This window comes from Eleginops maclovinus, chromosome 9 (assembly GCF_036324505.1).
Source record: "Eleginops maclovinus isolate JMC-PN-2008 ecotype Puerto Natales chromosome 9, JC_Emac_rtc_rv5, whole genome shotgun sequence".
Classification (NCBI taxonomy): domain Eukaryota; kingdom Metazoa; phylum Chordata; class Actinopteri; order Perciformes; family Eleginopidae; genus Eleginops; species Eleginops maclovinus.
Window position 1 is genome coordinate 15,309,087 of NC_086357.1, and position 27,466 is coordinate 15,336,552.

At 39.2% G+C, this 27,466-nt stretch overlaps 3 protein-coding genes across 6 annotated transcripts in view; all 3 read right to left on the reverse strand.

The window, feature by feature from the left end:
- Window positions 1–190: 190 nt before the first annotated feature.
- Window positions 191–8,193, reverse strand: LOC134869878 (transmembrane protein 79-like). The gene is made up of 5 exons (XM_063891814.1): window positions 8,074–8,193; window positions 4,804–5,088; window positions 2,369–2,935; window positions 1,575–1,788; window positions 191–864 (listed from the first exon to the last, which is right to left on the reverse strand). The coding sequence occupies exons 2-5, from the start codon at window positions 5,075–5,077 to the stop codon at window positions 609–611; spliced, it is 1,311 nt and encodes a 436-aa protein (XP_063747884.1). The 5' UTR covers window positions 5,078–5,088; window positions 8,074–8,193; the 3' UTR covers window positions 191–608.
- Window positions 8,194–9,665: 1,472 nt separating this feature from the next.
- Window positions 9,666–17,041, reverse strand: ctdspl3 (CTD (carboxy-terminal domain, RNA polymerase II, polypeptide A) small phosphatase like 3). The gene is made up of 11 exons (XM_063890503.1): window positions 16,453–17,041; window positions 15,183–15,306; window positions 14,907–15,047; window positions 14,602–14,713; window positions 14,400–14,511; window positions 13,664–13,750; window positions 13,473–13,535; window positions 13,094–13,173; window positions 11,999–12,125; window positions 11,618–11,713; window positions 9,666–10,163 (listed from the first exon to the last, which is right to left on the reverse strand). The coding sequence occupies exons 1-11, from the start codon at window positions 16,576–16,578 to the stop codon at window positions 10,098–10,100; spliced, it is 1,134 nt and encodes a 377-aa protein (XP_063746573.1). The 5' UTR covers window positions 16,579–17,041; the 3' UTR covers window positions 9,666–10,097.
- Window positions 17,042–17,601: 560 nt separating this feature from the next.
- arid3a (AT-rich interactive domain 3A) overlaps window positions 17,602–27,466 on the reverse strand; it is a 41,366-nt gene continuing 31,501 nt past the window's right edge. For 2 of the 4 annotated variants that reach the window (XM_063891327.1, XM_063891325.1), the window contains exons 6-9: window positions 26,818–27,065; window positions 26,176–26,463; window positions 24,935–25,024; window positions 17,602–24,187 (exon numbers count right to left, since the gene is read on the reverse strand). In XM_063891327.1, the coding sequence (XP_063747397.1) occupies window positions 24,042–24,187; window positions 24,935–25,024; window positions 26,176–26,463; window positions 26,818–27,065 (772 nt within the window). In that variant the 3' untranslated portion in view covers window positions 17,602–24,041. Of the gene's footprint in view, window positions 24,188–24,934; window positions 25,025–26,175; window positions 26,467–26,817; window positions 27,066–27,466 lie in introns of all 4 variants that reach the window. The other 2 variants (XM_063891326.1, XM_063891324.1) reach the window with 1 other exon arrangement.

Consider the following 27,466-nt stretch of genomic DNA (forward strand, 5'->3'; position numbering starts at 1 on the left):
TAGCAACCAGAGAACATCGAGAGCATGTTATCACGTAATGACAGTCCCAGCACTAAAAACATACTGCACTGTCTCCAGGAATAGCTGCTCAGTCAAACTGGTCAAAATAAGTAATGGAACTGAAAACTGTCTGGAAAAGACGAAACAACGTTTTTACAAATGGTTTTTATTCTTTCTTCATCATGTACAAACTTGAAAAATAATAATGAAGTCCTACAATTGCAGTTGCTTTTGCCTGTGTTTTTTTTTTTATTTTTTAGGTCAAACCAAATTCAGCCATATAAAAAGCAGGGCTTTTAAGTACTTGGAGTTTAAAACATTAAATACAGGCACTGGAATAGCTTAAAAGGACAAGGGTTTTAAGACAACAACATTGTTCAAAGGCATCCTCTGCCACTGGCAGGGAAAGAGCAATTGCATTTCAGATAATAAGCATGAATCCACATTTAAAAATCCTGTATAGGAGGAGCAAAGATACAAGTTAAGCTGTCACAGACTGGGAGGTTATAGTGGCAGCGTGTGGTGCTGTGCTGAGTTGCAGACCACAGGAATGGCCTATTTTAGGAAAAGATCTCCTCCTCTGAAAGAAGAAAGCACAGCTCGCCTCCTCACTGAGCGTCCAGGATGTCTGTGGGTAGGATGTCTGGTGAGCCACTCGGGCTCTGTGATGTCTCCCCTGACCAGGAAGAGGGGGTGACCTGATTATAGAGGAGGTCCTGAGAGACAAGAAGTGGCTCTTTGAGATTTAGGGTGTACATGAGGAACAGATTGAGAGCCACCATGGCGAGGAGCGGGAAGAAGGTCAGGCCTGATCCGAAGCCTCTCCATGAGCTGCACGTGTTAAGGCTGACCCAGTAAACCAGCCTGTAAAGGATTAAACACAACACAGGAAACCAGATCAAGTTCAAACTTCACTGATAAACACTCACAATCACCCTGACAGTGTTTCATTGAGCTTGAATACTAAAGACTGCCTCACCTCAGAAGAAATGTCTCTATCCACAAAATCATGACCCAGTAACTTAACTTAATCCACAGATCTTGTTGTGATCAGTTTCATTTTGGAACTATTTTATTTTTACCAAACTACCCCTCCCAACCATATCACATAAGAAAGCATGCATCTACTCATGGATAAACTGCTTATGCCTTTGCAGGCTTTGGTTAGTAGAAGGAAGTAGTTCCTACATGAAATGGCTCACAACAAGGTCTGTGGATCATTTTCAGCAACTGGTTCATGATTTCTGGAGAGAGACATTGTTGAGTTATTCCAAAGACAATAACAAAGATAAGATAGAAAGTAAGACATCAATACGGCTGATATCTCCAACAGGACGTCGCCGATTTACAACAAAAAATGTTTAATCATATACTTAAATAACAATACAAGTATTCCAGTATTGGATCATTTCCATAGAATTTGGGGTTAATTTTATTGATCACCCAACATTTCTACTCAAAAAAAAGGAACTAGGATAGGTTTAATGTACATGTTTGGCAATGGACAGCATGTTTGAGTTAAATCATCCATTTCCATTCATCACACACCCCCCTGTTCCCCCTTTGAGCTTTACCTTCCGAAGATGAACATCGCGACCAGAATGGGCACCAACTTCAGCTGGTCTTGAGGCAGCAAAGCGGCCATAACGACGAGGTTGAGGACGTAGAGGAATAACTGTTCCAAAGACACCGTAACAAACAGCTGATGCAGAGCCCGTCCTCTGGGAAACGTGTCCTGCAGACTGAAGGAGGCTGTGCAGAATTGGCAGGCTGCACCCATCAGCATCGCTGCCAGGGATGAAAGAGCAATAAGTCAGTGAGCATCTGGAACAAAGGCCATTTTTACAAAAACAACTCCTTTCGGCACTTAACCTTCTCTGACAGCACTGGCTACTTTGTCATTATAATATCATAATTTGAATACAGCAACTGCCGGCAGAATGGCCTGCATGCAAATCCTCCTCAGTGAAAACAACTTGACAAATGGGTGAGAGGGAAATTATCTGCAGAGGCTTTGGTCTGGATGTTTTTTGCCACCTGCCCTCTGGTTTCTCGTAACCCAGGTTGGAAAGTGATTAAAATATTCTGAAACAATTAGGCCACAGCCTGGGAGAGGAAAGAAGCAGCCAGCCTCTTATTGTAGTTTCCATTTAAAGCTGTGTGCAGGCGAAGGAAATTATGCTCTCTGCAGAAGCCCGGGGAGACGTCTGCTGCACTGAGGTTGGAAGCACATGAAATTAAAGGGGACACTGAAACATTCCTAGACGAGGCGGCCAGACAAACCAAATCCTCTCTTAATCTTTATCTCTCATTTGTGGGGATCACATGGCTATTTTTCAATGTCAGTATGCAGGTGTGTGAATCGTACCTAGCAGGATGGGAATGGCAGCCACCACGCAGCAGCAGAAGGTGAACACGATGCGGCTGGTTATGTCGGGGCAATCTGGGGGTCTAATGGGGACATAAAAATAGAGTGCATAGAGGATCCCGACTGCACACAGAAGAGAGGTCAGGACTGAGAAGAAAGCAGGAACTCGGCCGCTCTGACAGCATTTACACTGGCAGCAGCGGCAGCAGCACTGTCCCTGATCTGAAGTCTCCTCTGCTGCCTCGCAACTCTCTCCTGGCCCCTCTAAGCTCCACACAGCCAGCTCAACGCTCTCTGGCGGTTGGCCTATCAGAGGTCGACCTTCATCGACAGTGCAGTCAACATTGGTGGATTTTGGGCTCCATCTCGGTGTGTCTGTGCCATTGGGAATGTCTCCCTGAGAGGCCGGGGTTGGAAAGCTGATGCAATTTTCCGTGGCAGCATCCAAATTGTGTGCTGTGATGATGGGACTGGAAAGATTTTGATCCAGCTCCCCCTCCTCCGTCTGATCGGCTCCTGGATCCTCTGGGTGGCCGCCATCAGACGGCTGGTGACAGGGAGCCGAGCCTGTTCAAAGCAGAGCAGATTTTAATACACAATCCTAAACCAGACAAGATACGCTCACAAGATAAGATAAGATAAGATAAGACATTTTCTCATGCAGTAATATTGCATACAGCTGCATTCAACGTCAAACAATTTGTAGCCAGATGCAGAGTCATAAATTACATACAAAGACAATACAAACAATAAAAGAAGATTTATAAAACAATATTGCCTTGTAAGATTAAAACCATACAAACAAAGGCATTATATAAAACATACTGAGAGCATTTAGTTGAAGACTCACACTAATCAATCATTCCCTTACTTCTTGTCGACCCTAGGTCTCAAGTAACATTTTGGTGGGCTGGATTAACCTATTAGGAGGCCCCAGGCCAAAAACTGCTGTTGAGCCCCTATTGAGCTGCCCTGCCCCCTTCCGCACTTCCTCCACGTTCCCACAGTTACAGTGGACACAAAAACCAACCAGTAGTCCTGAAACATGATCACTAGTTTTTGTGTCAACTAGTTTCTGATGATATTGACTGAACATGAACAATTTAAGAGAATGCACCACATAAAGAACACCAGGTAAAGTGAAGCATGAGCCCTATATCCGAAATTTAAGGTCTGTGGTTAACACAAATTGAAGAGACTTCCATATTTTGTTCTAAGACATATGTCATTAAATACCCCACTTGCATTATGAAGCTTTCATGTCTTAAAAAACAGGGTTAGTAACAAGCAGGCAAAATCATACCACTAAACGTTGACACGCGGAACAAGAGTCCACATTTAGTTTAGTGGTGGTTGTGAAGCCATGTGGCCGTGGTGTAGTTCGTTTTTAGCCATACAGTAACTTGCTATTTGTAGTAATTGTATTCACACTTTAAAGTAGTGTTCATTTGTGAAGATTATTCTGCTCTGAAAAATGTGTATGTTGTTATAAATAATAGAGCTTATTATTGGTATCTTGTTAAATTGATGAACATTTATTTTCAACTTTTAATGAATACAATCATTTTATATAAAATACGGTATAGTTTAATTTACATCAAGAAACTGGCAGCAATTTGCAGAAAAAAGGACTGTGGACATTTACAGATGATCGCTCATCCTTTAAAAAGGTGTTTTCATTGTTGCTACAGGCAATTGTAATGATGTCTTTTTAAATTATTTTTCCTGGTTCCGGTGTTGCAAACATTTCCCAGAAAGGTCCCCCTCTTGCAGCTCTGCAGCACAATAACCTGCCTTAAACTCGTCTCCTGTCTGTTTTGACTTAAGACCAAAATAAAGTTTTCCTTGTGTCATGCACAAGCCCAGTCCGCATGGACTTCATAAACACCACAACTGCTGTTGCAGTGGTGAAATATCGAAAAACAACATAACTTTACCAAACAAAGCACTTCGTCTCTTGTCTGGAGATGGACAAATAGTATCTGCCCAACCAGAACGAAAGGCAACTGAAAAACACAACTGTCGGTTTTGTTTGTTTTAACGTTTCATCAAAAAGAACAGATGCAGGACATTTTACTAAAAAGTCAAAATTTCCTAAAATCCTGAATTATGAAACAGGAAGTCTTAAATCTCACATAACAAAGCCCTTTATCTTCATGGTGACTCTAAAAATGTACATTTTTACTGTAAGGCATGAATGTTTAGTTAGTCCAGAACTCCTGCAGGTAGTATTACACATCTGCTCAACCTTAAAAACTCCTTTGTTGTGCGATGCTTATTAACTTTTGTCCTGCTTTAATCAGCCTGACTCTCAACTCTCTTTGCATTCAGTCTGGTCTCAAAGTCCACTTCAGCCTCTGCTAATTTGCTCTGACTTTCCCTCAGATCCTGCAGCTCTGAGAGACGGACAGTGAAAGGCAGCTTTAATAACTCACTTCTTGGCTGATCAGTTGCTGGTGGCGGTTCAAGGGAGCGCTGGGAGCCGGAGACGGAGTGGGAAGACGAGTGCAGCTCCTCCACCGAGGACTCAGGGCTGTCTGACACCGGTGCCAGAGAGATCTGCGTGTCCAGGTCCAGGAAAGGGGAGAAGGAGAGCCGGGTAGGGTCTATGTCCTGGAGCTGGTTGATGATGTCGCTGATGGACTCCTTCATGCTGTCCAGCTCCTTCACGTTCTGCTGGTTAGTGGCCTGAGGCCCCGAGGTGCTCATAGTCACACAGCCTGAGAGGAGGAGGGCCAGACATAAAAACAAGACCAGAAACCATTAAAAACACAAAACCAGGGACACACAGGGTCGTAAAACCTACTCCATTTTCCTCAAAATGCTGGAGAATCCAAAGCAGTATATGCCTTTGCAAAACCTCCATTCATCTTTTATTAGATTCACTATTCACTTTCTTTCAAGCGACGAGTGGCATTTGTGCCAAAGACCCTTACAAAATACAATAAAAAACTATAATCTTTGAGAGGGGAGAGTTGTTTTTAGATATTGTTTTAATTCTTATACCTGTTAAACACTTTTCACTATCAGCAAAGGCACAATAGCCCTGTAAATTACACAAGTATAGATCCTTAAAACTAAAAGACTGTTGGGACTTTATGTGGAATGATGTCAAACTGGTCATGTGGGAAAGGGGCTTTTATTGGTGAATAAAGGAAACCACCGTCAGTGTTGATATTTTGTGGTTGGTTGTACAATTTCAGCTCCGAAAGCTAGTCAGTATCTTCCTCTGCAAGGTCACGCTGCCTGTGAGGGTTTGAACTGTTTTATGACATTATGGATCAATATATTATTTTGTATTATTTTCTATTGGTGTGGTTTACTAGTGTTTGTCTTTTAAAAAGGGACCTGACATCTCATGACTTAATGGGACATTTCGATGGATTCAATTTGAGGATTGATACGTGGATCATAACAGTAATATTTTTTAAACTGGAGTTGAATTCCTGAAATCAGTGTTTCAGCATCATATTTCCCAATCTGTAAGTCCTCTGACCCTGTATGTCAGGTTATGACCTCAGTGTGGTGATGTGGTCTTGAGCACTGACCTTTGTCTTCCAGAATTTGTAGGGATAAAGATGTCATGTTGAATATTTGTTTGGGGTAAGAGAGAGGTAGGTGTATCCAAAATGTAACTGATGAGATGTATAAATAAAGTAAGAGTAAGAGACCATTTCAGCATTATCATTTTCTCTTGTTTTATTATTTATAGACATGTCTTTGAGTTAAACATTTATTTTAATTTTTTTATTGTATTTTATAAACTACTGACAATTTTCCTGTATGTTGGAATTCAACAAACACTGGTATAGCTGCCATACATGTAGAGATAAAGATTTAAGAAACATTTTGAGTGGTTTCTTAAGTTTTTCCAGAGCTGTATGTTCACAAGTAAATAGCCAAAGTAGAAAAGTAAGTAAGTGGGTTACATGAACAAAAAAGTGGGTTACATTGTAATTTAAACTATTCATTGAGGCAACACCAGTATGTATTGAAATATTCCTACTGTCAATCTCCTGTTCACCCCATCACTAACTCTGACAGACTACAAATGAAGTACAGAGAAAGTGCCAACATTAGTTAAACAGCAGGAAAGATTCTGGAGATGCAGAAAGTCCCTATGGCAGCAAATTGTGACCTAAATAAATCCTGCCCTAAATGCAGGGGAAAACATTTGGGAATATTGTAAGATGTGAATTAACAAACCTCTGCATCTAGTGTCATACATTAATATTCAAAGTGAGGCTCCTTAATTTTGTACGGTGTTTACAGGCCTATAGGGTTAACGGTTTACATTAAAAAATAGCAAACTTGGAAAATGTGCAATATAAATATGTTTCTGTTTAATGTGTTTTTTTTTTCTTTTAATACCCTTGATGGGATTCTATAGGGTCCTGAACGCTGTAACATCACATCAGAAAGGATATTGAGGAAAAACAATTGGCAGGATTGTCACTATATAAGATGAAAGTTAATATACAAATATCATGGTTTCTGTTAAAATAACCCAGTCTGGCATAATTTGGTTAGCACATTTGCTCACTTTTTCAGGTACTTGCATTATTAGGTATTCCATTTTGTGTTACTGAGTACATAATGGTGTAAGAATTATAATATATAGTGCATAAGAATATGCACTATATATTATATTTCTTACACCATTATGTTTGTAACAATTGTACAGATTTGACCTCATGTGATTAATTTATAGAATATGATGCATTGTAACCCAACAACACATGAAACAGTTAAAATTAGCTTAATTATTCAAATGATCCATAACACTGACAGTTTAAATCTACGTAATGAAAGTTTTAATACTTGAATGACATTATGTTGGCAATACTGATGTATTTTTGAGTGAAATACTTTTGTAATAGAGTATTTGAATAGTATTGCTTGCTTGTTCCTAAAGCAATAAATCTGAATACGTCTTTTCCTATCTTCGTACAAAGAAACCTGATGAATTCAGTATACTGTATGTTATAGTACAACTAAATGGACAAAAAGCGTCTTAAAAATAACAAACTAAATAAACTAATCATGCACCTTTGTCGGTCTGCGGTTACTTGAACTGCATGCTGCTTTTCAGAGGTTTTCATTAACATCTGCAGATTCAGTTTGGAGCGTTTTCTCCTGGATGTTTTTGGCGCACATCCAACAGTGGCGCAGAATCGGCACGCAAAATCTTCGGCGGGGATCTTTCTCCAAACAAATGGGGACGTTACCATGTATAGAGCGCACATATGGACTCATTGGGCTTTAGCTTCGGAGAGGAATAAATCTCGCTGGTTATCAGAGCTGGCGTGGATGTGGAAACGCGCGTAGGGGGCAATTTGCTTTTACTGTCCGGTGAAAATAAACACTTTTCTCCGGCTGTTGTCTCTAACAAAACTTTATAACAAGTTATCTTATACACAAGCAAGTAAAGTCTGGTCTTGTGTGGTTTAGAATAGGGGCTGCAGGAAATGCCCAATTTGGTGATATATAAATCAAACGCGCCTCCATGAATGTGCGCGTAAAGGACACACAAAGGTCTTTCTCAAATAACAGCAGCGCTGAAACCTTATATTAAGTGGCCATTCAGCAGCAATTACAGCAGTTAGAGTCAGATTTCAGACACACATGTGATTTAATTTAACTCCATGAAATGCCGTCTAGGCGGGGTATTCTACTAGAAGCATGCGGCATATAAATGGACTTACTTTAGTCGGAGGTTGCAGAGTATTTGGTAAGTTTACTCTTCTTGCAGGGAAAAAAACCCTCTGCGTCCTTCTCTGCCTTTCTTCCCTCCCCCTCCGTTTGCTTTTTGTCTTCCAGGACTCTGAACTTCTGAATCAAATTTCAGGACAGACAAAATACTAGCATTTTCCTCCGCCCACAAGAGTTTTTTTCTTTCCTGGGTACCATGTCCAACACCATATGGAGCAAATAAAGCCCGAAGCGGAGGAGGAGGGGGAGTCACCTTCTCTTAGTTTACCTCCAAATTCAACATTAACAATCACATCTATCACAAAAACCAGTTGAACTAAACAGGACAGTAAACATTTACTCTAACTAAAGCTCAGTGATCCTCTTATTTTTTTTACGTGAGAGAGTGTGTAACGATTTTACAGCACTCGGTGAAAGTACTTTAATCATTACTATTAAACACTATAATGTGCTACAAGCTGTTCACATGGAGTCTCTAATTTCACATTTGCAGCCAGTATATTTCATTAATGATCAATAGTCCGTTAAATTTCTTAGTTTGTATATGGTATAATTGCACGTGTTTTACTACAATGACTTTGTGCTCGTTAAGGTCTGAAATTATTATTTGATCGACAGATATTTCTCACCAGCATTTCCACAGCACTTAATTGCTTGAGTAAGATACTAAATTTACTAAAGCATAAATGACATTTTGAAGCATAAACATTTGCTGTTTTTAAGCCTCTAAAATGGGTTATATTTAAATTGAGTATATTTACGTTTTGCATAGCAGCTGCAAAATACTTTGATGACCTGACACTTCATTTTTTGTTATAAATTATATTCTAAAAAAATAATAGTCAAATCGCTATAAAAATAGCAAAACTGTTAAATAAAGCTAAACTTTAAAATATGTTTTAAACAAAACTTAAGAGGTTCAATTAAAACATTTTTTCTTTTTCCAAAAAGGAAAGCATTGTTCTGTATTATTACGAAGTTTTTAAGGACTTTTTCATTGATGCAGCAGAGAACATTAGATCCATGTCTTCTCTGAAAAATCTGCTGTAAGAAAGTTAATAGTAAAGTATTTCTGTATTACCACAACCGTAGGCTGCAAAGTGATGACACCTTATTCCCACATCTCCACCATCTGCTTTTCCAAACCCGACTCTGGTGGCTATTTCCTGCTGCACAGGAAGTGAAGAGATGTATTTGTTCAGCAGCAGGAACAGCATTATAACTACTGCTGAGAAACACAGCTGAAAAACCCAGTTAAAAAGAACACCTACACATAAAATCAGAATAGATACCTGACATTAGTTTTTGACAAACCAGCCGAGGATGTTTACTGGGGTAAAGGCAGGCCTGTGGAATTTGTATTATTTAATCATTTCAACAGTGAGAGGGTGACACAGAAATGTGACTTCATTCTGATGAATCAGTTACCTCACTCAAAATATTCACAGCTGTCCACTTGAACATCTTCCTCATCCTCTTCATCATTGCGAAGCAGCTCTCATGAGAAACTCACCGAGTATGTTAAAGACATATGGTATTAAATCAAGTATAATTTCACAGAACTGAAACAGACTGAACAACATCCTGGAAGTAAAGCCAGTGGAGTGACAGGAGAACTTTATTTTCCCCATTTATTACCAGGGTGATTTCATCGCATTAAAAAAACATTTCTAAAATATACAGAGACTAAGCAGTTGATTAGATATATAATCAATAAATAAATCAAAAACAATCACAACTCTCAAAATCATATTTTTTAAATATATACAAAGACTGGGCAGCAGTTTATTGCCCTGTGGAATGAGTCTTGGAGATACACGGTTTTGGTGATGAATGATCAGCAGCATGTTTAAAATACCGATCCGCCGTCCTTTAAAAGGCATCAGGGAGGAAAGGGAGGGCAGGTCCGCTTCGAAAGGTTAGCTAGTTCCAACTGCTTTTAGTCAAAGCATAAAGAAAGCAAACACGAGCTGTGAAAGTCACATAAAGTGGTTCAGTGAGGAGGGGTGGAGTCCTGTTAGTCCTCCGACAGTAGCCGGTGGTAATGATCCTTCCTCTTCTTCAGCACCTCCCGAAAATCCTCCTGAAAAAATATAACAGGAGATATTAGGCCTGAATGAAGAAACCAGGGAGGAAAGACAACAAATCTGCTGCTGCAGATAACCAGCTGTTTTATTCAGCTGACTGAAAAGTCTACCGGCTGCATTGACCAGGGAATCACACTGAGGGAATAAAAAACAGGGCTGAAGGGCCAAGCTCCAAGTTAAACCAATCTATTACTTTTTGGATCAATTCTTTAACATTGCAAATACTTAAACGTTTGATCTTTAAGAACATTTTAGCAATTTCAACTACAAAGTCTAAATTGTGACTAAGTTAGCTGCATCCCTAGACATCTAGCTTGTAAAAATTATAAACCTTTACTTCAATGAGGAATGGGTGCTACATTTGCAAATGTCTTAAAAAATGTTGAACTGTTTATAGAATTATTGTATTCCCGTGTTTATACCATTGCAGAAGTTATGAAGTGTATCATTAATCCCTTGCCGCAGGTGCTATTTGTTTGTGTGTGTGTGTGTGTGTGTCTAATAGTCTCAGCTGGGAGGTTTGTAAAAATGCATGTTTTGGTCTTTTCAATGTTCCAACAAGTTCACAGAAATAAACCTTTCACTTATCACAGAGTTAAATGTGAAAAGGACCAGGCTCTGAAATCATTGACGTAATAGTGATTATCACAGGGTAAATTTGCTTGAAATCTGAAAACACTGGCATATTCGTATCAAAATGTTGTGATTAGGGCTGCCCCCGGTTAGTCAAAAAACGTCCGTCTGCGCGCTGCATATGCTATGACGTGTCGGCCGGAAACCTGCTCAGACTTCATCCAGAGTTGTGCCTGGTCCTCAACATATTTTGTCGGGCAGGATATACAAAGTAATGCAATCCTTTTGAGAGAAGTACAGGACGAGCCCCAAAAAGTGACATGCAAACTCCGCTGTAAAAAAGGTTCCTCCGTATCAACGCCATCATATCAAAACACAGAGCTTTATTATCCCCGACAACGTGTGTTCCTTTCTCAGACTCGGGAGGAAAACAGCAGCAGTGAGTGAGGCAGTAGCCTAGCTTCATATCAACATATATAAACCTATAATATGTAATCATTCTGAGCTCAGAAAACGATAAATTCAAGCTTTCATTTCATAATCAGGGCGTAATGAAGGGAGGGATTTTTGCCTTTGAGCATATTTGACGCTGTATCCATTTCCGGTGTAGTATTTATTGGGTTGTTATATTCAGATTTGAATTATAGAAAATGTTATAATACGGTTTTTTATCAGCCTTTGAAACTGAAACCATTTTGGGAGAAGAAAAAAAAAATGTCTTATGATTTTCATAAATCATAATATATCATATACGCGAGACGATTAGTCGACTAATCGCCTGGTCGGATAGAAAAATCTTAAGTCGAGGGCAGCCCTAGTTTTGATGCATACATGTAATATGTAATAATCATAAAAGCTGATAAGAGGACAGACTTACCGCTGCAGACATTTTCTCCATGTAGGGTACGAGCTTTTGGAGTTCTCGATCCTCTGACTCCCCGGACCAGCTCTTGATGGGTATCGTGTTCATCAGCTGCGAAAACACAGAAAATGTAAATGAATACAGTCTGTTATTTATTTTCACTCTGAAAAATACAACAATATATAATGCTTTTGATGTTATTCAAAGGACAAATCGGATGATATTCTACATTTTTCCCTATTCTCTTGAGTACTGATAGACAAACTCAAACCATGATTTTGTTTTTTCTCATTGCAATTGCCGCTTAGAAGGGAAAAAAAGGCAGCATCTCGCCAGCCCTGCACATTAACAGCAATGGAAAAGACACAGCACCAAATCTGAAATCACAGTACTTACATGGTACGGGTATGTGTGGGGGGCGTTGTCCAGAACAACCGTCTTGGCGAGATCCCTCCCGAGAACACCGAGATCTTTGATGTAGTGGCCGAGAACACAGGCACAGTCGTCCTGATAGAGACGATGTCTGAAAGAGAATTTTCAAATGCTTTTAATGGTCACTTTTTTCTTTTAAAGAGTGTAATACTCCCGACAACAAATATTTGAATTATTTAAAAATCTACACTTCCTGGCAAACAAACACAGGCTAAAGTTTTCAGTAAGACTTTAAGGCAGATGCTTTTTAGTGAAACATGAGATGAGCTGAGATTTGTTTACCCCAGGGGTCACGTCAACCTTCTGACTTTAGTATTTTCAAACGCTTCATACATATAAATACAAATAAAACAGGAGATTGCTTTCACGACCACAATACTAGTGCCACTCTATGTGCATGTACGGCTCATCTCTGTTACTTTACAGTCAGTGCACACGTCACATACAATTACTGAACCGCCTCAGAGCTGAGAATGAAGCAGTTGTAGGCTGCAGAACTAAACACCAATCTAAAACTAGGAGGGACTCATTTCACCTTGCTTACAATTTTATACATTGTTATAAAAATATGGTATTAAGACAATTTCACTGAGTAGAGGGGTTTGAGGAATATTTAATGAGACTACATTGTACAAACTAGCCTAGCATTTCTAACAGCGAGGGGGATGTTGCACACACACGCCTCTACTGAATTTCATGCAGAATTGAGTTATTCTCAGGATTCTTCCTATGCAAGTTTTTTGTAGATTGTCTGTTAATCTTTACATCCTTCTTGTAAGAGACATCAACCTCCTGAAACCAAAAGAAAATTATTCTCTACAGCCCTCACCATACGCGAGAGTGTAAGTCACTCAGGGTAAGCAAAACCCCCTGATACTGAGCGACTGATCAGAGGTCAGACCACAAACAGAATATGTAACATTTGTGAGCAGATGTCAGAGTCACAGACAGGTCAGCAGCAGCCTAACACTTGCTGGCAGAGCCTGATAAACCAGACAGAGTGCTGCCGAGCAAAGAGTTTATAAAACACAAGTGGAACCATATCTTAAGGAGACATACCGGAACAGTTTTCTCTGCGGGTCCAGGATGTCCAGTATCTTCTCTGCGTATTCCTTCTTCGCACATGTGTAAACAAACATCTGGAACAGAACAAAGACAGCAGCTGGAACCGATTTCACACAAACAAGAACTCAACAGGGTGTCAAGACCCACCGAAAACAACATTTATTTGAGTATACAAAGAAAAGAAAAAAATCAGATGAATCAAAAGTAAAATATGAAAACATAATCTCGACATATAGAAGGGGCTGTATATGTTCTGAAAACATCAGACAAGTAGGAGTGATTAACTGCACATTAAAACATAATTGTTTTCACTAAAACACACTAGAGCCAAAAGGCACCAATCAATGACCATTTAATATCAAATAACTCATACCTCATAGGTTTTGGACATGGCCTGCAGAAACTCTTTGACATGTGGTCGTAAGATCATGTATACCTGTTGACGAGATGGTGAACGAGTACATAAATAGGTTTATTCATATTTTGTTCAACTGATTTGTCCATTATCCTATTCCACAATTAGTCAGTGTGCTTCACACTCAAAAACGTGCAGCTAGTGGTCACCTTGTACTGATTGTCCTGGAAAGCTGTGTTGAAGGTGTACTCTGCTTCCTCGATCACATTCAGAGAGCTGAACATCAGGGTCTCCTCCTGAAAGAGTACAGATCAATGTTACTTACATTTGGGGTCCAGAGGCAGAACACAAACAACTCAGAGTCAGCACACCAGCGCTATTGCTAAAAGGTCAGCCCAGCCGACAACATAGTCTCAACATTCCTGTGGTGTACATAAAAAAATAAACCATAAAAAATGGAATCTCGGTTCAACCGCCACTGTTCTTTGTAACTACAAAAATGGACTGAAATTAGGTGACTTTAAAGTCAAGTTAAAGGAAACAATGCAACTTGACAAATATAACATTTTATCTCAGAACAAAAATGTATCTTTCAAAACGCATAAAAGAGGCAGAGCAAAAACACCTCCGTCCTTACTAAATGCACTTGATGTTGACTTTGAATTAGAGCAACACTTGTGAGTAGTGACAGAGCCTACTGTTAGGCAAAAACAGCAACACTATGGAGAGACCTACTCGGACACAGCTACTGTGGATTTCAGTTGATGGTGGCTCATTTCTGACCTTTTCATCTTCGCTTTTAATAAACATCACTGAAGTCGTGTTTAAAATGTCTGAACAAACCTAAGATATGTGTTAGATAATAAGTCAACCTTGATGAAGGATTAATTCATTGCTTAATAAATTGTAGCTCCATGTTTGTAAACTCCAGAGGATTAACCTCACCAGATCGACCACAAGTGTGGCCTCAGGGGTGCTCCTGGTCTTGGGGGGAATATCTGTGATTTGGGGTTGGGAATGTTGCGATTGCGATGGAATGTTTTTGATGAATGTTGAGCTGTAAAATAAAATAATACTTTTAGAAACGGAAAATTATTAATAATTACAATAAAATGTCCATTATCTTTGACAGAGGCTTTATACGTACGGACTGAAGATGTCCTCATCCTCTTCTCCAGCCAATAGGTCAATTGAGCCAAATCCAAACACACCTTGTTCTGGGCTCATCAGCACATTTCCAGAACCTTCACGTTTCACGTCTGGGAGGAAAAAAAGATTCAGAGCTTGAGAATTCAGTTCTGTTCATCATTAAGCAACCGATACTAACACCAGCTCACCACAATGTTCTTCCTCTTTGATACACCCCGGTTGGGAATTTACCACAAGTAACCAGAAAGACACTGGTACATTCATACTGTGGTTCTTAAGCAAGCTGTCAGCATATGTACTCACTCTCTTTGGTTGGTGTGAGGAAACGCACAATGGGCGAGTAAATGTTTCTGGATGTTGCATTGCGAGGTGACACTGGGTCGATCTCTGACAGAATGCACTCATGTTGCATGATGGACCTGGTGGGAGTCTTGAAGCCCAATTCTAATACACAAAAAGACAATCAGTCAGAAAATATGAAAAAAAGAGCAAGGGGCAGTGAAAGGAATATATATTCAGGAATGAGCAACATTATAAATGAAAAGTATCCTTTGGAAAGCTGGAATCTGCCATTCATACCAGATTCTCCATCATCGACAGCGATGGCTCTCTTCCTTGGCCGACCACGAAGCAGCGGTCGCCTTGTTATTGGTGGGATTTGGTCGTATAAGAAGTGGGAGTCATTATCCAAGGTCTCTGTAACCTACACGTAAAAAAAAAAGAGATAAAAAAGTAATTGATAAACAATTGTGTTACTATAGCTGTTGGGACAATGAGGGTTAATCACAATATCTTACTGTTATCAAAATGGGAATTCTCCATAATGAAATGAGTAGTATCCTCTAAAAATACATCCAAATATCTGAATAACTCAAGTGGAAATAAACACCTAATCTAACAGGTGTTAAAAATGTCCTTAATTGCATTGGCTTTGTGCAACATTACACATAAAACCATAGTCTTTGACACAAACGAACACCAACATGAATGCTACGTGATTGCGCCATCACTTAAATAAAAAAAGACAGAAGGCTAAAATAAGACAAGGAAGATCTGTCATATTTAAAGTCTCTGTAGGTGCACAAAGTTAATTGTAGTGCCAACAAAGTGCTGTAAAGTTGTAGCAATAATGCATAGCAAAAGTAAACATTGGTATTCAGGAGAGAAAAAAAGACTTGTCTGCTAGTTAATTGACAGACCAATGATGGCTACTTTGATAATAGATTCATCTATTAGTATTCTTTCCATCTAGTATTTCTTTCAGATATCTACGTCGGCACCAGGAACTTGTGCATGCATTATGACGCAACTAGTACTGCACCAATATTTACACACAGTAACATCTGATTGACAATTAAGTTGAATAACGTTATAGCTTCATGGTGTAAAGCTGCGTTAGCTTTGAGCTTGGTGTAACGTTACCTAATAAAACGGGCAACCTCAACGTTATCAGCCATCCTCCCATTTTCCACGTTAGCTATCGTAATGCTAATCAGTTTCGGGTAGAGGCAAACCAATACGGTGTTAAAACATCACTGGTGTTTTGTCAAAGAAGCATATGAATGTGTCCGTCCCTGATTAAGTATGGTTAAGAATCACAAGAAGTACACGAAACAAGGATCAACACAACAGCAGCTAGCTAGCTTTAGCAACACCACCTACTGTTTTTGTTTTGAGAACACTAGCTAGCACGCAGCTAAACAACGTCCGGATAACAAAAATCAGACTTCCCTAAATAGAGAAACTAACAGGATGATTATCCCTTACAACTGAGATTTGTGTTACTTAAACAAGGTAGATTACTGAGAATACAAATCGTAGCAAAATGTCCATGATAAACTGGTGTTACCTTGGTTTGAAGAGGGCTTTCGGTCCATGATAAGCTGGTTTGTCTCGCTTTGTTGGACTGTCGGCGGGTGCTTCTCGGCAGCTCCAAGCAGGGAGGCGTAATGGTCTTTTGAGACCTGAGTCTCATTTCACGTTTTCAAATTGGACTGTTCAACGTAGAAAACATACACTCGTCCACTGTGATAACGATTTCAGTGCGATTGCTTTGCCACCTTCTTTATTTTCCCGTCCAGCCTGGGTTCGGGGTGTAGCTCCGCCCCGTGTGTTCTCGATCACTCAGTGTGTTTAAATCTGCCGGGGTGCGATAGGTTCAGCTCTGCGGGCAGCAGATATGGGCGGCGCTTAAGAAGGCTCGAGAGAGATTATGTTTATGAATTGGGTTGGGTGAGATCAATTTTAAAAAAAAGGTTGTCTGAATATATAATATAATGTTATGTAATACACAGCACCTTTAGGGTGGAGGCATCTTCAAAAAGTTCCTCAAATATTATTTTTTGTCTCATCTCATAATATTTTCAATTAAAAAAAACGTGTTTCTGTTAGGAGTACTGCCAACACACAGCAGGAGTCCAATAACACTAGAAAGGTAGACGAGACGAATTCTTCCTTCAGCCTTTAGGGCATATTTTTTATATAGCAAACAAAGGAACTGCTCTTCTAGCCTTCATCATATTGGGACCGGGCCAAGAGAAAAATCACGCGCAGAACATTCATATATATAGGGGGTGTGACGTCACCAATCATATTCATCTCATATAAAATCAATAGCACCCCCTTATGGTGTGGAACAGGTAAGTAGTACAGAATACATCTCAGTCAATCATACACACATATGTCAACAGTTTCACATATTCAACTTTTACAGTTTTATTTATTTTTGCAATATGCTACTCTTTTAAATAAAAAAAACTATTAATAATAAGTTAATTACATAAATTATGAATTCAAATGTAATGCCTATTATAAGAAGATGCTAAAATAAAGTGAAATCTACTAATATAATTTGTCAAAAAGCTCATAAGGTGCTTTTTGGTAACAGCATCAATGTTATTAAGGAGGCTTAAATGATAGTAATAATAATAATAATAATAATAATAACGGTCTCATATAACTTATCTTAAAGACACAATAAAAAAATCCTAAACTCTGGTGACATTAAAGAGAGGTGATATTTTATTAATTTCAGATTCAAAACAAAAGTATTCACACAAACACATTTTGAGTAAATAGGCAATAATAGCTCTTCACCCTTCGAAAACAAAGAAAACAAAAAAGAACAGTTGCATTGACCGCCGCCACTCTACTATTACCGTGGTTAACGGGAAACATCCCATTCATCAACAAACAAAAAAATCATTTATAAAAAAGGAGGAATAAGCACACATTAATAGAACAGACTGAAAACGACTGACAGTACTAACAGTGGTACTAAAAGCAATACTGATTCGTGCTAGTACTGAGAAGTTAGTAAGCTGTTGAACTGGAGGTTCCCTGTTGTTGATCCTTAAATAAGTTAAAGTGTTACCAACCTGTAACACAGAAAGAATCAGAGAGACGGAGAAAGACCCCAGAGTCCAAAATAAACCTCTCACACACACCAGGGTGTGAAATACATTTTCTGAGAGAATTTGTATTTGTTGACCTGCCAGAAAAACTGATATAAATATACCACAATACTTGCTTTAATACACTCTTAGGTGTGCCATGAGATTATAAGATATATTATGTACTGTACTATGTTGGAGTTATTTCAGACCTGGGTCCGCTCTCACATCCTCTTTCACTAAACTGTAACTTCAATTGGGTTAAATGTATAAAACTGGAGGTAGAGGTAGATTTTCCTGAGAAGTTGTAAGAGACAAGAGCCTTGTTTCAGTTAACTTGAAGACACGTGAAGCCCACACGCACATCACATGCTTCCCTAAAATAATCCCATTATTTATCATCATCATCATATTAATAAATTTGCTCTAAAAGTAATCTCGGTGTGCCGGTTTGCTATAGCATATCCCCAAAAAAGCATAGAAAGAGCCAAATAAACAGGTAGTAGGAACACGACATAATGCATAGCCCTAAAAGCCATATTCCAGAAATATTCTATTTAATGATTCTTAGTAATACAGGTTATTTCATACAACTATTGTCACAGCAGAAGGCATCGTGTTATTTATAATTTTCCTTGTCCACAGTCCCCCTAATACAGATAAAGTCAGTGGTGACATTTCATCAAAAGCCCCCCGAAGCCCGCATGCACCTTAACCCGTAAATGTTACAGCAGAATTTCCATGTCAGCAACATGTGGGAACAAGAGTCAGAATTTTCATTTTCCATGCAAGACACTCTGGTTTCAAGACGTTCTTTAGTTAGGCTCTGGTGGGAATAAAAGCTGCACTATTTCAAGGTAAAACACTTGAAAGTTATTACAGAGCGAGCAAGCCAACCAACCAGAAGAGACTGCGGGGGCTTGTGCTGATTGGGAGTCAGCCCCTGTAAAGCAATACATTTATGACCTTCCTGGATTGACAGGAAATCAAACACCAAGACTAAAAGAAAAATCGGAAAGAGTGAGATGAAAATAAGTACAGCTGAATTATTGAGTTTGGGGCTCTCTGCTGGAGCTGTTACCTCCGCGACCCTGACGGAAAAGCGGGAGAAGATGGATGGATGGATGGATGGAATTATTGTTTTCTGATCCATACAACAGCACATGATTGCATCAAACAAGCAGACATTATGAAATCAACCCAAGCGTTTAAACTGCATTACCACACAATATTGTAACTTTGACAAAGGAAGAAAGAAAACAAAGCGGCTACAGAACCACAGACACATAAAAAGCAGCTGGTAGCATTGAGAAATAAATACCGGTCTGAACCATAAAACCTGGTAGAAATTCTTCTCCAGACTCAGAACAAACTCTGGTAAAGTACAGAGTTAAGACTAATACAGTTTTCACAGCTACTTTGCTCCAATGTTTTTTGTAAAATATGGAGAAACCTGTTTGACCCCAGCAAAGAGAAACAAGCAAAAAAAGGATGTTTGATTATTGACTGTTAACTGGTTTAAATAATTAAACAAATTCTGTAATTAAATGCCTCTAAAATAGTTTCTTTCAGTGCAGCCTTTAAGTGTCCAGTGATGAGGCTTCGTCACTTTAACAAGGAAAAAACTCTGAAAACACTGGAAGTAAAATGAAGATATTAACACTTAAATGATGTCATTTGTTTGCAGTAAATGTCCACACTGAAGGACAATACATCTTTGCAGCCTTAGCTCAGACCTTTTTTGCATTTCCCTTTAGGAAATGTGAACTAATAGTGCGTCATAACAAAACCTTCCACTGAGGGGAGCTCTTAAGTAAAGACGATGAAGCTGGAACTGAACCCTCAACAGTACTAACATCTCTGACTCCCTTGCATAACCAAACGTTAATATTGTTTATCTTTGATAACCAGCATTAATTACGATTTGATGAGGTTTTTCTGCTTAAACACAACCTTGAAAAGTAATTTTTGGCTGAAGCAAAATCTGCCAAGTCTTTGTTATTCTTGAGGTAGAAATGGGTTCTGTGTGGTTGAAGGGTAAGTCAGAGTGTTGGAGGTATACATTGTTAATGTCTCCTGATTGTCGCCGTGCACATACATACTGAAAGAAACAGAGAGAGCTGCAGTACCTCCACTGTTCATATGCAAATATCTCAGAGAGGGAGTCAATAGATGTATATGATAAACATGGATCCATTGAAGGGGGCAGGTGCCTGAATGTTGCCTCGGGGGTCAAAAGGTCACAGGGTCAAATCTAAGAAAGCAATGTTGATCCTTTAGATCAGTATTGATTGAATTGTGCTTTCTTTAGCAGCCCTCCCCCCTAAACTAATGCTTTCAACCACAGCATGTCTCTATTTGATTGTCAGCCATCAACAGTAACTGTGACATCTGCTACTCACGTAGAGAGAGGCATGCTGAAACTTCTGTGTGCTGGAGTAAACACATCAGTTTACATAGTAATCTATGAAATGTACAGCTGCTTAACGGAGGAATCGAGGAGGAACTAACTCAAAACTGAGTTAAGACCAGGATGTTAATTCTTGACATCATACTTTTCCCCTATGAAACTCTATGAAACACCAAATTGTGATGACTTCAGTTCGACCAGTCAAAGGTAGCTGGTGAACAAGCCTTTACTTAAATTGGTTAATCTTCTTTTTCCTGTTTTTTGGAGTTGAACAATCTTTTTGTGATGCCATAAAATATTGGTATTTGAGCTTATTATACCAAATAAATAATACAATAGCCACATCTTAAACAATAAAGAAGATAAAACTATGCCTGCTGAATGCTAAGAAGAAGCCAGATGGCACGGCCTGTTTGTCAATCTTCACTCTAGGAATACAAAGTCATCTGTAATACATCTACATAAAGAACCTGAACATTAATCCATCGTGGGCTGTGATTCCTTGAAAAAACTCACAAAATCTTAGTAAAAAGATTTCATCTCTTAAGTTGACTGTAGGTGGCTGGATCTAAAGAGTAGCATTAGAATGATAAAAGTGAGAAAATGTGATGCAGAAGAAAGCTTATGAAGAGAAAACTATGCATCTCATCCTACTATGTTATCCAGGTTGGATAACATATTTGCGTTTGTGAGTGTTTGAGGTTTTTTTAATTTCAAACAAGCTTTCTCAATGCACTTTAAATACAAAGTTCTGTTCTTGCTATTGAGTAGTCCATCTATAATACATTTGTTACTTATGATTAACAGCTAACAGTTAATGGCATACAGCCACATGCTGACACAAGATTATTACATAACCATTAAAAGATTAGATAGCCGCATATTTCTTAAATGTTATTCATATATCTTTTTATAGTGTGTCCTCTGCCTCAGTCCTGTGTAGTGTGTGCATGATTGTGTGTGTTGCAGGGCCTTGGCTGGGGGAGCTGAGATGCCATTGTGAACATTTGCCAGTTCCTCAAAAGTTATTTTAGCTGACATGTGGTACAAATGCACAATTGTAAAACCCTAAACACACCTTCAACCAAAACAGCAACTATGAAGACCTAAAAGTGTAGCAGGAACACGTTTTTGCTATAGGTGGTGGTGGTGACATTATTGACCGATATTATTCGTTGGTCACCAAGCCTTTTTCCCAATGTAGCGTTTTCTGATTTAGACATGTTTGAATGCTGCTATTATTCGGCCCCTATGAGAATCCTTTAGATAAGCATACATGGGATCTTCTGCAGTTTGCGACACACAGCCTCTTGCCTGCTTAAGATCATTAAATACAAACTGAGAAAGAGAGGCACGCTCAGAAGAAAAGCTTACATTTCAAAATGTTGACAGCTGCATGTAAGCGGGAGTAAAAGATAAATAACAGTTCTCTTTTTCTAGGAAGTAACAAAACTACAGAGACCGGACGGTAATCCTCACTATTTTACCAAACTTAAAGACAACATTTAATTATTGTATGTGACTCTGAATGAGAGTTTTACTTTTCAAAACTGGTCAGTGTTTGTGTAGCAACTGGTGGTGATTTCCCATTGAGGGGTGCGTCCAAAATCAAAGCCACGACAGCCATCTGGTGATATTTGACTGGAACAGTAAAAACTGATTAGATGGAGGTACTGCTGACTCTCTGGTCATCTCATGCTGTGTTAAGGCCTCAGAACAGAACCCACATACAAAGCCTGATTTACTCCTTAACGTCAGTAGGAATGAGGCTGCTTTGGGTGGGGGTAGAGTAACAATCTTTAACAGTCCAGAGAGGTAGCACAGGTTAAAGTTAAAAAAGCTGAATTGATTGATGATTGATGTCATTGCAGAAACATAACTACACGTGAATTATATGGTATCTTTGCTGTGGCGGATTTAACTTTTTACAAATCTTACTGCAGCAAGTGTTGATACAAACACTAAGACACAAGAGGGTGCTCAGCTGCAGCTACAATTACCTCTGAGAGCACATTGTCAAAGCCCTAATTAAACAACATCTATAAACAGTCAAAGGATCACAAGACATTCTCTGTTATATCCTTGACAGCCAGTTTCAAGGAGACCTGGTCCCTGTCACAGCACAGGATAAGAAGCACTTGGATCAGAAGAAGCACTAAGTCACGCAAAACACAAAGCTGAACCAAAAATAAAAGCATCTGTTAGCTATAATACAACAACACAACACCAGATTTAAGCTAAAATAACACCTGATTGTCCATGTAAGTGTCTCCACATTGATAGGGATTTAGTGGATACACGACTCCTCTGATTTAAAGGCAGGAAAACTGTGGTTCATTCCTGATTGCTGAAGGGCTTCATCTACAAATACAGGCATGCATATGACCTTAAGACAATCACTCCACTAGAAGGCCAAGTAAGAAAAAGAAGAAGAGGAAAATGAATCTTTCTGCAGAGAAAGATGTTGAAAAGCATTGCTCTGGATTTGTCAAGATATTGTACAAATCAATTAGCATCAGACACCTGGGAGCAGTCAAAAATAGTTATTATTCACATACAATCTGAACCGCAAACAGCAGCAGTCTGTGTGGACACTAATAAGGCTGCAAAAGTCCAGCGTGTTAATGCAGCGAGGGTTCAAGAAAGGCTAAAAGTTCATATCCCCGCCTGCAAAACTGACCGTACTCTTACAACACAGCCATTTCGAACTCAAAGCTTGACAATCTACCTGCAAGAATGGCGCAGATATATATTAAACTGGCCTTATGTCAACGAGCAGGTGAGGATTTTAGATAAAACATTATCCAGCTGTAACGGGAAAAGCACAACCACTTCATAGCATTCATAAGCTATGTAGCATTGTAGCCATTACCCAGACTCTTGAAATGCGTTTTACATCTTGTCTCACTGCAGAATCTCTGCACTAATATGATGTGCACAGCAGGAGTGACCGGACTTTCCCTAATAGAGATCCAAAATGGCTGCCTTGCGAATAGGGCTTTACACAAAATGAGGTCACAATGGTACATTGTTATATGCCCTGAAGAAAAACATATACCTTTAAAGCTTTTCTGATTAAAAATAGAGGATATTCATATTAACTTTTTTTAATATATAATTTTAAATATATTTTTTTCCTGCAGTGAGTGGATTGTTAAAGATTTAAATGATAAAACACAGTAAAGAGAATAACAATAACAACAAAAAGTGAAAATAAAATAAAAAAATCTACCCCCTAGAGGATAAAACATTGCTGTCAATCAGTAGCTGTGTTTGTGTGTAAACAGTGCATTACCCTTCCTAGTTATTACCTTCTCTTTTGTTCTCCAATAATCTGTACATTTATGCAGAAATAAATAATTCACAGATTGTGCATACATATTTGTTTAGCATATACTGGCTCTCAGTTGAGATATTCTTTGTTTTTTCCAGAAATAAGTTTGGCTATGAAGAACAAAAGAGGTGAGTTGATGAGAGAAAACCTGAGATAATGTAATTCAAGTGATCTGAGTTTCAGTTTGAGTCTCTGTACAGTTTATGATTCTTCTCTTTTTGGCATAGATTATGTAGAAAATGAGGTTGATTTTTGGCTTTACTTAGCATGGTAATTCAAAATAAAAAAATGCTGGGGGTTTGTTAAGACAACGGGTTGCTCGATGTTGAGGTAGGTGTGTTCTGGTGCTGCTGTGGAGCAACACGACTGCTGACCGACTTGTTGGAGACAGACAATCCGACTGCACCGGACAAAGCTGCCCCTGCTGCTGCCTGAGCAAAAAGAACGCCTGCACAGAAAAGGTCAAAAAAAAAAAAAGGTTAAAAATACAGAGTATAGTTACACAGCTCTACTGTAGCTCCATATAAAACATGTACAGGTCAATCTTCCCATCCTTCAATTAGAAATACATGACATATGAATTAGTGATGACACTAATGATGAACAACTCAATGAAAGTTCCTGATAGGGCTGTACTGAATTGTGAATGTTAATTTATATTAAGGTCGTTAAATGAATATTTTTTAAAGACATTTTTGGAGAGATTTGTTATATTGGTAAATAAATGTAATTTATAGTGCTGTTAGATTTACGCTAGAGTGCCCTGCACATAGGCTACAGGTGGGTGCCTCTCTTTGTGCGTAGAAACCAGGAAAACAGTTATTTTACTTAATTGAAAATGTTAAATGCCAAAAAATACGCTTTGGAATAAAATAATAATTTTTCACTTTTTAACACACTGGAATTGTTGGAAATGTTTGGATCACACGTCGGAAAGTCAGAAACAATCTTTCACAGTAAATGTTGAGTCACTGTGCCACTTGATGAAGAAGAAGAAGAATCGGAGGATGAAACCCTCTTTATTAGTCACATACATGCACACAGCAGAGCACACACAGTGAAATTAGTCCTCTGCATTTAACCCATCCTAGTAATAGGAGCAGTGCCCGGGGAGCAATGGGGAGGGGGGATTGGAGGTGTCCGGTGCCTTGCTCAAGGGCACCACAGCAGGGCCTAGGAGGACAGTGTTACTCACCGGTGTACATCACGCCGTTGAGCTCAACTGACATGCTGATGCTGCTTGTGCCGTTGGTGGTGAGATTCAGGGCCGAGTCCTGCCTGCTCTCTGTAAGGAAAATTGTTTTTTTTAATGTCCATTACAACATCGCATTATTTTGGCCATTTAATTTTCTTGTAGAAGCAGCCCAAGGTAGACTCCCCTCAACCATCCAAAACCAACCAAGCTACGTTATCTCTGGTGAAACCCACGTTTGCATGTTTTTAGTGCAAGTGTGTGCTATATTTTTTTTCCATGTTGGGTATTCAAAGTTGGAACTTTGTGTGTGAACTTGCAAAATACTTAACATTTCTCTGAAGTCACCTGTATTATCAGTACTGAGAAACAGTTTGGCATGCTCAATCAGATAGACAGCAACCGAGGAAACTCTGCTATAAGATCAAAGTGTCAGCAGGCAGAAGGGAATCCCCACTCAGTCACACACACGCACATACTATATGTATGCATGCTGCTTCTATAAGCTAAACAGGTCAACATATAGGCCTGCTGTGGGTTACTTCCTCCCTGTTGGCTGCTGTGGTGTGTGGTGAGATGATAACAATGGCTTGAGAAACTAACTGCCAGGAAGAGGGAGAGGGTGGGTAATCCAGTGTAAATTCTAAGGAAAAGCACTGAAATGTAAAATCCACAGCAGATTTTGTAATATTGATATGCACCTTTTTCCATTATCATGGATTAATTTATAATGATCTTCTGAAGTAAATCTGTTTGGAAGATCATACTTTATGCTGATTGATTATGTTGATTCTTAAAACATGAGTATGGATTTCCTTCCTTTATCCAGCACATGCCTTAAGGCAATGTCATTAATCACCAGGGGATAAAATTGTGTCCTTATGTATTTAATTGTATATATTGATGTCTGTCGAACCAAATCCCCCTGTACGTATTGGCTGAAAACTCTCAGTCTGACAGATAAAAGATGGCAAAGCATTAAGCTTTTTTAATATAACATAGCTAAAACATTATTATGTTGTCAAGACAAAGATTAGTTCTTCTTTTATCAGACGATATTGTTTGATTAAGAAATTACACTTTCATATATTTGATATTATTATTAATAATAATAATAATAATGATAAACAAAAATGACTATTTCATTCATTAATTAAATAGTCGCAACTAAAGAAATAAATCTATATCACGCCTGGATGTTTGTTTAGTTCGACTGAATGTATCCTATCAATCCTTATCAGTACCTTGGTTGTTGATGCGGATGTTCATGGGTATCTGAGCGGTCATGGCCAGCAGGTTGTGTTGTAGTGCTCTCTGCAGCAGTCGTTGGTGTTCCTCGGCCGGCAGTGCCATCTTCTTCTCTGGTGGCTCACCGGCCTCGAGTTTTTCCCTGAGCTGCTCCAGAGCCGCCATCTGAGCGGCCATCGCTGCCTGAGCGGCTGCTGCCTGCATCGCACCCATCGAGTTCCCATGCAGCGCCCCCGCTGACAGACGAGCCATACTGAGTCCCATCAGCGACTGGCCAGCGTCCTCTTCTAGGCAAGGACCACAGCAAGGGGGAGAAGGGTTATTTTAGTTGAAAAAAAATAACTGAATATGATGTGTTATCCAGGCAAGATATAAACCGTGCTTCTACCCAAACACATGTCGGAGATACTATGTTAGGGTTTAAGATGTCTTACAGACGACAGGACAGCAAGTTCGATCCTGTTAAATGTAAGGATGAGGATTTAAAACTCAAGGTTTTTAAAGAACTACTTCAAAAATAACTATCCCCAGTCATACAACATAAAGCCATTAAATCCAACCACTCAAAATAATCTCTTTCGTCCTTCAAAGTCTTTAAACATCACACATGATGTGATGTTTCTAAATCCAAATTTCACCTTTCTTGATCTTGTGGTTATGGGTCAGCGAGGCCCCGTTGGTGCCCATCGTCAGGCCGACGCTGGCTGACGGGAGTTTGGGCGACGAGAGCATGGTAGGTGTCCCGTTGGGCGAGTATGTGAAGAGGGAGCTGCCAAAGCTCTGCCGCCGGCCCTCCCGCCGATTACTGTCGATGGCTACCTGGAGCTCGTTGGGATTGCTCAGACCCCTCTTGTCACATTCGTATGGGTACAGGTACTTCATGTATCTGAAAGGAGAACAATGTATTTATGTTTCACCAAAAGCCTCTTTATGCAGAAATTTGCCAAGCTTTAACCTACTGCTGAACATTCAATTAGTTCCTATAATTAACATAAAGCTTCAACATTCTTTTGTGTGGTTGAGAATTAGTCTGGAAAACTCTTTTGGGTGGGCTAAACCACTAGTCAACTGTATGACCAATGGTCTCTGCTTCTTTCATATCGACTATTTGCCTAAGTTTCCAAACTGTATGGAAGTACATTGCCATCTAAACCAACTACAGAAAGTGACATAAAACGAAGGTGATCAAACATAATAGTTGTTGACATCTGATAGCAAGCAAACTCTGCATGCTTGAAATGGCTGAGCAGAAGAACACTGGTTATACGAATGAGAGTAATGGATGAT

What these genes read in the sequence shown, in the direction of transcription:
- ctdspl3 (XM_063890503.1), bottom strand. Translation starts at nt 16,578, where the DNA reads ATGAGACTCAGGTCTCAAAAGACCATTACGCCTCCCTGCTTGGAGCTG. An exon ending in GATGAGGACATCTTCAGTCC is followed by an intron (nt 14,512 to 14,601) that starts GTACGTATAAAG and finishes TTTATTTTACAG; the next exon opens with CTCAACATTCATCAAAAACA. An exon ending in CCATGTCCAAAACCTATGAG is followed by an intron (nt 13,174 to 13,472) that starts GTATGAGTTATT and finishes GTTCTGTTCCAG; the next exon opens with ATGTTTGTTTACACATGTGC.
- LOC134869878 (XM_063891814.1), bottom strand. Translation starts at nt 5,077, where the DNA reads ATGAGCACCTCGGGGCCTCAGGCCACTAACCAGCAGAACGTGAAGGAG. An exon ending in AGCAACTGATCAGCCAAGAA is followed by an intron (nt 2,936 to 4,803) that starts GTGAGTTATTAA and finishes TGCTTTGAACAG; the next exon opens with GCTCGGCTCCCTGTCACCAG. An exon ending in GCGATGTTCATCTTCGGAAG is followed by an intron (nt 865 to 1,574) that starts GTAAAGCTCAAA and finishes AATCCTTTACAG; the next exon opens with GCTGGTTTACTGGGTCAGCC.